Source organism: Sturnira hondurensis, unplaced genomic scaffold (assembly GCF_014824575.4).
Source record: "Sturnira hondurensis isolate 20B ecotype Veracruz unplaced genomic scaffold, ASM1482457v3 Scaffold0009812, whole genome shotgun sequence".
Lineage (NCBI taxonomy): Eukaryota > Metazoa > Chordata > Mammalia > Chiroptera > Phyllostomidae > Sturnira > Sturnira hondurensis.
Genome location: NW_028082443.1, coordinates 1 through 8929, shown reverse-complemented (window position 1 = coordinate 8929; position 8929 = coordinate 1). Strand labels below are relative to the sequence as shown.

The following is an 8929-nucleotide window of genomic DNA, read 5'->3' as shown; positions in this document are numbered from 1 at the left end:
GGTTACTATAGTTTTCACTTAATTATTCACTAAGCTTTTTGACTGTTCTGTGTACTTCAGTAATGGAATGTGTTTTATTTTACAATAAAGTTTAAAAAAACACCATAAACAAAGTTAAAGGACAAAGTAGGAAAAGATAGCTACATCACTGATATTATGAACAAAGGGTCAATTTTCCCCAGATATAAAAGTCAGCTCCTTACAAACTGTGATAAATATCAGCAACCCAACAGGAAAACAGGACACAGTGCCCCCAAACAGGAGAAACAACTGGCTTTTCAATAAATGACGAGGGTTCAGCCTCCTGGATACCGCAGGTTTTTAAAAACCTGAGAGTTCTCTTTCTAGAGGTCATTTAAAAACCAAGGTCAGATCTTGTTTACTTTTTCACTTAAAACCTGCCGAGGATGCCCCATCTGCACAGGTGTTTGTTCTTATCGACGTGGGGTCACCCCCCCATCTGTTAGCTAGGAATCCCATCCCTGCCCATAGAATCAGTTCTGAGGATCGAGTGAACCCCAAGAACTGACCGGTCCTTCTCACTGTAGGCTGTGTAGTGTCACCAGGAACGATCCTGAGTGACAGGGCTCTGCTGCCCCAGCACACACTGACCTGACAGCCTGGATGCCCTCCCACGGGAGTGTCCCAGAACGAGGACTGGGGTGGTATCACCGAAGGAGTGACTCTGAACATCTTCAAACTTCCATACCCAACGAAGTTGGAAACATGTGGCCAGAGGGACTGAGGCTGGCGGGGTGGGGAGGAGACGGCAGCGTAGTCGGTGAGGGGGGGTGGCTGCACCTGTGGCCTTCCTCTGTGACCACGGTCAGGCGGCCCCGAGCTCGAGCTGCTTGACTTTCTCCTGGAGCTCCCGGAGCCGGCCGCGACCCCAGCTGATGTGGCTCTGAAGACTGGCCATGTCTGCAGCCAGCTGCAGGCCTAGAGGAAGGGGAGAGATGGTCACCGTGGTGTCTGCAGTGTGACACACAACTCCAGGGACTCTGGGCACCCAGGGACTGGAGAGGATCCAAGCCTCTCCCGTCTCTCTGCTTCCCCTAAACCATCCCAGGGTTGGCCTTGCAGTGGCCGCTCCGAACCTCACTGGACCCCCTCCCACCCCTCCTCCAGGTCTCGGCTAAAACGCCACCTCCACAAAGCACCTCCTTGACACCCCCTTCTGGTGCATCGCCCACCCAGGAACTGAAAACCCCACCGATCGTCAGGCTGCCCCATGCCCGCCCTTCCTTCCCTCCGTCCTCTCCTGTCACAGCCCCTCACTGCTCCCAGGCTCACTCCTCCCACCCATTTTCTCACCCCCAACACTCTGGACCCACCTCTCGGTGGCTTCCACCAGATGCCTCTGCTGGAATGGTGGCTGCCCAGTCCTCTGGGCCTCCACACCACCCAGTCCCGTGGCCAGTCCTGTCTGCAGCCTGCGTATCCCTCGGCAGAGCTGGCCACATGTCTGACCCACTCTGTCCAGGAAACACTTTCTTCTCTGGCTCCTGGGACACCTCCCCTCTGGGCTCTTCTCTAGTCTCCTCTAGTGGTTTCTCCCCTCTTCTCCCCAACTTTGGTCCGCCCTCCAGGCTCCCTGCCGGTCTCTCCTCAGCTTTACTGCCACCTCTGCACCAGCCACCTCGGAGGCTGAAACACCAGAACCACACGGTGGCTACCAACTCTCCCTGCCCAGCTCAGACCTCTTCCAGACTCCAGATGCCTGAGCCCAACTGCCCACTCAGACCCCACTGAACGAACGCACTGGGGATGCAGCCACACCCAACACTTCCCACCCGCCTGCCGGCTGCTGCTCCACAGCCCTCCCTCGCCAGGTGCAGGCCACACCATCCCCCCAGGAGTCCTGGCTGGCCCACCGCAGGTTCTGCCTTCACTTCTCTCCTTCCCTCATTCTGAACTGACCTGTCAGCAAATCCTGGGGGGCGGGGTTCTACTCTCAAAACACTCAGGTCCCACCCCTTGCCCACTCCTCCTCCTGCATCCTGAGCCCGGCTGCTCCGTGCCACCTCCGTAATCCCTCTGCTCTTGTCTGGTCCCAGCCAGGATCCGCAGGATTCCTGTCACTCCCAGCTCTCAGATTTCCTGGACCCAGACCCCTGTGACCCCAGCTCCTGGCGCACTCTGTGGCGTCAACGCCCGGGCAGCGGGCTGGCCTCTTCTCTGCCAAGCCAAATGCAACCTCACCTCAGGGTGTCTGCCCTTGCTGGCCTGTCTGCCTGGAACACGGTTCCCCAGGCCACCACCAAGCTCCCTTCTTCCAAAAGGCCTTTGCGGGTGGGCCTCCCCTCACAAAACAGCTCCCTCCACCCACCCTGTCCCATTCCACCCACCACACCCCACCTTGTGTTTATAACACTTCTCATTACTGACACAGCTGCAGGCTGTCTCTCTCTCCTCCACAGAACAGCGTTCTATGAGGGAAGCCAGTCCCTTTTGTTCCCTCCCGTATCCCCGGCACCTGTCTTGAGCCCAGGGCACTGCCAACACCCAGTTCACAATTACAGACAAATCAAGCAGCCGTGCAATCGAAGTCCACAGTGGAGAAAGCTTGCAACGCCCTCTGCAGACTGACCCCAACCCCCACCTTCGTATGCAAGCAGTCCCTGCAGGCAGAGGGCCCAAGGGTCCACTCACCCTCCCGGAAGCTGGCTTGGGCCTGTCGCAGGCTGTGAGGAACCAGGATCCCAAACCAGTTCAGAGGGTCTCGGGGGGCTGATGAGGGTTCTGGCTCTCGGGTCCTGGTGAGGCCCTTGCGCCTGCGCAGAACTGGAGAAAGAAAAGGCAGAGGCAGGAGTCTTATTGCCTAGACCTCATCTTCCAAGTGACAATGCTGAACTCTGAGCTCGTAATCCTGGAAAATACTGATGGTTGGAAACTCTCCCCAGCCTTTCATGTCCCGTGGAATTGCTGACCACAAAGAACTGCCGTTCCCACACTCGTGATTCAGACGTGAGTCTGTTCAGCTTCTCGTGACTCCTATAAAACCAACCTGGCTCTTTAGACAAAGCCGCACGCCGACCTTCCCGTTTTGCCAGAACGTGCTGAAAGGCCAGAGACCCTCCGCCTCCCCGTTCTTGGTCTCATGAGTGAGTAGCTGAGTAGCTGAGATTGATAGTCTGTGCCTTGTCCCTCTGAAACTGGCTAAGCATGGACATAAACATTTTTTTCAACTGACTGGGACTTTCCCTGATTGCGAAACAACCCCAACCATAAAAAAAAACTTCACCTATAACTCGTCTACTTCTCCCTACAAAAGTCTAAAGCAAAATCACTCTGGTGAGACATTTGATCCCCTACCCGGGGTACTCTCTCTACCGCAACAGCCTGAACAGAATAATCTCCGCGACTGTATTCTGGCCTTGACATCGGGAAGGGTCCCAGGAGGAAAGGGGGGGGCTCACCTGACTCGTGGGGCCCCACGTCCTCGGGAGCCTCGGCCGCAGCTCTCACCACGCGGAACTTCTGCAATCCGCCCGGCTCCTCGCTGCAGAACGAGAAGGAAGTGTGGATCTCTAACATCCTGGCCCGGACACCGCCGCCTCCAATCCCAGCGCAAAAAGCTCCTCACCTGGTGCACACGCACACCTGGGGCTCCATGTGGGAGGCGTACTGCAGGGGCCCCACCGACTTGGCGCCCATGGCGTAGCGAGCTTTGGACAGCGAGAGCCAGCCCTGCGCAGGAGAGGGGATCGCTGAGGCTCGCCTTACTCGGCCTACCCCTGCCCGCCCTCCCGCGCGCCCCAGGCTCCTACCTCCTCCACCCGGGCGTTCAGCGCCGCCCGCTTCGCCTCCAGCTCCTCTAGGTCCGCGAGCAGCCGCAGGAGTACGGAGTCTAGCTCCGTCCGGACATCAGCCGCCGCCATGACTCCACAGCACTGTGGTCTGGAGCCAGCCTCCTTCCAATTGCCCAATCAGCGCCCACGGTGCTGCGGTTAAAGCCAATGGGCGCGCGATATCCGCCTTCAAGGGGGCGTTCCCAGATCTCCTTCCGGTCTCCCAGTCACCGCCCACCGTGCCGGGTTCCCGTCAATAGGCGTTCCCAGTTGCGGGCGCGGAAGTCGCGGCATCACGGCGACAGCAGCTCACCATTGTTTTGGGACTGAGGAGTCCCATGTTCTGCGTACAGCACTCGAAGCGGGCCGGCCGACTGGAACGTCAGCGAGAGCTGTGGGTGGTTCGAAGTCGCTTCTGAAGCAACCGCATTTTAAAAGTGCGGCGGTGGAAGGAGGCATAGCGACCATTTTAAACGAAAAGTGGCTTTATATTGAGTTCCAGAAGGAGGCGGTCGGCGACCCTACGGCCAACCGTTGTTCAGTTTTTATAGTTGCATTATTTCGAGACGCCAATTACAATTTTATTGGTACATCTTTTAAAATTGTGCTTCCGGCAGAACGGCGACAAATGGTGAAGCCGAGAGCGGACATCTTTATTGATGGCAGCCCTCACAACGTCGTGACACTTCCTTCGCCTATTGGTTGCTCTTTGAGCAGGCGCTTCCTGACTGGCCAATCGTCTCGCGACTTTCATCCACTGTCCGCCATCTTACCTTTGGTCTTGCTCAACCACAGCAGCGTTTAGTGAAACCTCTACTCGCCTGCTTGGTTGAGGGCGGAAGCGAGGGCTGCGTAGCGTAGGCCGTGCCCGCACAGTTATATACCCACGTGGTAGCGGCGCTCAGGATGGTAGCGATGTTTGAGCTCCGGTTTGGGAGGTGGGGGGCTCGCGGAGGTCTGGGGGTGGGGGTCCATGGGCTCGGGGTCGGTGGTCGCCGGGGATCGGGCGCGCGTGGCGAGGGGGGCTGACCGGCCTCACTGTTCCGCAGCTACGCCGTGAGGCCCGCCTGCGCCGCGAGTATCTGTACCGCAAAGCCCGCGAGGAGGCGCAGCGCGCGGCCCAGGAGAAGAAGGAGAAGGTGCGGCGCGCGCTCGAAGGTACAGCCCCCCCGCTGTCAGGCTTTAGAAAGACTGGGTTGGCGTAATAAAACCCAGCGGAAGTAGAGACCCAGTGGTATAAAACGCGTTTACGTTGCATTTCTCTGGTAGTGCGATTGGGCTTTTCAGATCCTCTGCCCATTTTCCTTGCCTGGTGCGTTTTCCTGTTGGCTTGCAAGTGCCCCTTCGTAGGATGGTGTAAGTTACTTGTCATTTGTGTTGCAGTATGGAGATTTTGCAGCTGGCCTGTCAATTTTGTTTATAGTGTGCCTAGCTCTGATTTACAGTTTTCACCGTGGTCCTATAGACATTCTCCTTTTGCTCTCTTCTGTAGGTCGAGGTAATAAGCATATCTTACTGTCCTTCGGCGGTAATCTGGAGTCCCTTGCATTTCTAAAGTGTTAATCTGTGTAGAACCTAATTTGATTGGCGTTGTGAGAGAGGACTCAAACTTCACAGTGGTTTTCTCACTCTCCATTTGCCACACATGTGAAGAGCCTGTCACAAACGCCTGATTGGAAGTGACGTAGTTTCCGGCCCAGTTGTGTTCTTGCGTCCCTGAAGTTTTGCTTCTTATCTGAGGGTGGATGGACTCAGTGTCCCCAGTTATTTTAACTTCTCTCTGACGTCCCTAGGTGTTATATACAGAAAGTGCCAGTGGTTGTGTGTGTATTTATGCACTGCTTAATGGGAACAGCTACGATCTCTCTGCCCATCTTCAATGAAAGTGGTCAGGCCCTGACCGGGTGGCTTGATTGGTTGAAGCATTGTCCCCGTGCATCAAAAGGTTGCATATTCTATCTTCAGTCAGGACCCAGATGGGCAGCAGCTGATTGATGTGTGTGTATGTCTCTCTCAAAATCAATGAACATTTTCTCAGTGAGAATTAAAAAAAGAAGGAAAAAAATGGTCAGCATACTGGGTGGGCGAAAGTACGTTTATAGTGCCTATGGAGAGAGACACGCGGGTGATGATTACAAAAAGGTCATGCGAAAGGATGTCCCAGTGCAGCTGTAACCCTCCTTTTGCCTGTTCTTGTGATTGAAATTCAGGAATATTTTCCACAGCTTAGGTAGCTACAGTATTGGATATTGTTTAAAAACAACCCATTTCCTTGTTTTTCTTTGTGCTTATATAGTACTTATTTTATCCTTAGGTCAAATTGGTCATTTTTCAGTTTTAAAGGTATATTGGGTTGTACGCATTCTTTGGCAGCTTTATGTTTTTTGTTCAGCATCGTTTCTAATCTGTTTCTAAAATTTGAGTATAGTGGAGGTTTCCTACAGGTGTGGATCTTCCACGTGCACGAGGGCACACTTAGAAGTGCTGGGTGCAGGGACCCACGCTCTGCTCTGTGCTCCCAACGTGGTCCATTCCATGGCCCGCCCTCTTTCAGGTCACCTTTCAGTCTGCAGGGAGAGCCTCTTACCCAGAGCATCACCATGGGCTGTTTTTTTGTCAGAGGGTTTGGGGATTTCTGGTCCACTTTTTTACAGAAAGAGCAGTCTTAAGCCTTCAAGCCATGAAACTTGGAAACTGTAGAAAATTAAATCTCCTGTAGCCATTGTTAACAGGTTAGCGTGTAGGCAGAAATTGCCCTGTACCTCTCACTCCGTATTTTGGGTCATCTGCCTGCTCTGAAGGGAGGAAGAAAGGTGTTGTTCCCGTGCAGGTTCATCAGCTGCAGAATTGTGCTGACTGAGGGCTCCTTGCACGCGACTCAGTCTCCCTGTCTCTCCCCGCAGAGAACCGCCTGATCCCCACGGAGTTGCGTAGGGAGGCCCTAGCCTTACAGGGCTCCCTGGAGTTTGACGACGCCGGTGGAGAAGGTAACCTTCCCAGACACTTGGGGCCACCCCTCTTCCTGCATGCGAGCCCACCGGCCCCTCCAGCCTTCCCCAGACACCCCAGGAAAGGCTCTGCCGCTCCCGCCCCCAGCGGTCCTTGTGGTTCTGCACCGATGGCACCTCAGGAGGCTGTCCTGAGTACTCCTGGGTCCGTGGAGACGTGACACATGTGCTGTAGCCCAGCTTGTTCTCTGCTTTGCTTTGTTAATTATCCCCTTGCTGGAATGTGACTGCTACTGGGACAGGACAGTGTCCGTCATGGTCACTGGTGGTCTCCCAGCTCTCCGAACTTCGTTGGCACCCATGTGTTTAAGGAATCACAAACTCTGTAAATATTTGTCATGGGAGAGAGGAGTCTGTTACCTTTGGCCTTAATATAGTCGGGATTTAATTCGGACACGATAGCCACTAGTTCTGTGTGACTGATGCAGCTTAAGTGACTGAAGTCAAATCGGATTAAAGAGTTGAGTTCATTTGCACTTGTGCTTGTGGCCTCTGTGGCTTGGGCCACCCTGTAGCCATGTGGGTGTGGGGTGCTTGGTCATCCAGGGTGTTGTCAGGTGCTGCTGCTCTGGGTGGATTTGAGCGTGCCCGAGGTAGTGCTCCACTTCTCGGGTAGTGTCACGTTCTTGCGCCTCATGCTGTTGACAGGTGTAACCAGTCACGTGGATGATGAATATCGATGGGCAGGGGTTGAGGATCCCAAGGTCATGATCACTACTTCCCGAGACCCCAGTTCCCGCCTCAAGATGTTTGCAAAGGTACCAGTAGCAGGGAATGTAAGGTGCTCGGTACCAGCGGCCCGAGTCCTGACCAGTGTGGTGCCCCTGCAGGAGCTGAAGCTGGTGTTTCCTGGCGCCCAGCGCATGAACCGTGGCCGACATGAGGTGGGGGCGCTGGTGCGAGCCTGCAAAGCTAACGGGGTCACTGACCTGCTGGTCGTCCATGAGCACCGAGGCACACCTGGTGAGGCTGGAGGGTGAGAGCAGCCCTGGGGGGGGGGCATCTCAGAGCAGAGATGGTCTCTGATGGCCTGCCTGGCCCCCCAGTGGGGCTCATTGTCAGCCACCTGCCCTTCGGCCCCACTGCATACTTCACGCTGTGCAATGTGGTTATGCGGCACGATGTCCCCGACCTGGGCACCATGTCGGAAGCCAAACCCCACCTCATCATGCATGGTTTCTCCTCCCGCCTGGGGAAGCGGGTGAGTCTGGGGCCATGGGACTTGGGTTGGGGCCAGGGGGTGCCTGGCAAGGCATTCCCTGTTTTCCACCCCTCTGCCCCAGGTCTCCGACATACTTCGTTACCTGTTCCCTGTGCCCAAAGATGACAGCCACCGGGTCATCACCTTTGCCAACCAGGACGACTACATCTCCTTCAGGTGTGTTTGTGGGCTGGGCCCTGGGGTTGTATCCTGACCTTCCTGTCCCTGTACTGTCTGTGGGTGACCCATGGCTGCCCGCTGCCTGCCCTCCCCAGGCACCATGTGTACAGGAAGACCAGCCACCGAGACGTGGAGCTGACCGAGGTTGGGCCTCGCTTTGAGCTGAAGTGTGAGTTTTGGGCTTTGTCCCAGTTCTAGGGGGAGGGGTGGGGCATACTGGCTGTGGGTGACAGTGTTCCCATTCCCGTTCCTTCACCAGTGTACATGATCCGCCTTGGCACTCTGGAGCAGGAGGCCACCGCAGACGTGGAGTGGCGCTGGCACCCCTACACCAACACCGCACGGAAGAGGGTCTTCCTGAGCACAGAGGGAGCCCCATCAGCTGTGAGCTGAGCCCAGTGGGCACGGCAGGTCCGAATAAAGTCCACCACACTGCCCCATTTGCCTCCGAGTGGTTCGGACCAGGCTGCTGTCTGGGCTTGTGAGGGGTTATGCGTGGGGACCTGACAGGCCGGGACACTCAGGCCTGATGTTGCCGTCGCCTAGGACAGCATAGGCCCACTGTGCTGGCTTGCTCCAGAGCTGTCAACGGGGGGCCGGCACTGTCCCTGGGGAGCCGGGGCCCTGTGAGAGAGCTCATCGTCTGGGGGTGCTGGCGCAGGGGACAGGACCTAGTCGTGCTCCCCCCAAGGTCCCTCTCATCTCCACAGAGCTGGTCCCTCTGTGTGCCAGCTCACGGGCATACCTCC

At 56.0% G+C, this 8929-nt stretch overlaps 2 protein-coding genes across 3 annotated transcripts; one reads left to right on the top strand and one right to left on the bottom strand.

Annotated features, from left to right (window-relative positions):
* Window positions 1–286: 286 nt before the first annotated feature.
* VMA22 (vacuolar ATPase assembly factor VMA22) lies at window positions 287–3947 on the bottom strand. 2 transcript variants are annotated; one of them, XM_037058057.1, is made up of 5 exons: window positions 3771–3925; window positions 3587–3690; window positions 3420–3502; window positions 2653–2784; window positions 287–939 (listed from the first exon to the last, which is right to left on the bottom strand). In XM_037058057.1, the coding sequence occupies exons 1-5, from the start codon at window positions 3879–3881 to the stop codon at window positions 827–829; spliced, it is 543 nt and encodes a 180-aa protein (XP_036913952.1). In that variant the 5' UTR covers window positions 3882–3925; the 3' UTR covers window positions 287–826. The 2 variants fall into 2 exon arrangements, with proteins under 2 accessions (XP_036913952.1, XP_036913951.1); XM_037058056.1 differs by lacking the exon at window positions 287–939 and having other exon boundaries at window positions 2382–2784; window positions 3771–3947.
* A 650-nt stretch (window positions 3948–4597) lies between these two features.
* Window positions 4598–8893, top strand: IMP4 (IMP U3 small nucleolar ribonucleoprotein 4). Its single transcript, XM_037058055.1, has 9 exons — window positions 4598–4700; window positions 4841–4949; window positions 6695–6778; window positions 7448–7557; window positions 7630–7762; window positions 7846–8000; window positions 8083–8177; window positions 8276–8349; window positions 8440–8893. The coding sequence occupies exons 1-9, from the start codon at window positions 4698–4700 to the stop codon at window positions 8571–8573; spliced, it is 897 nt and encodes a 298-aa protein (XP_036913950.1). The 5' UTR covers window positions 4598–4697; the 3' UTR covers window positions 8574–8893.
* Window positions 8894–8929: the final 36 nt, after the last annotated feature.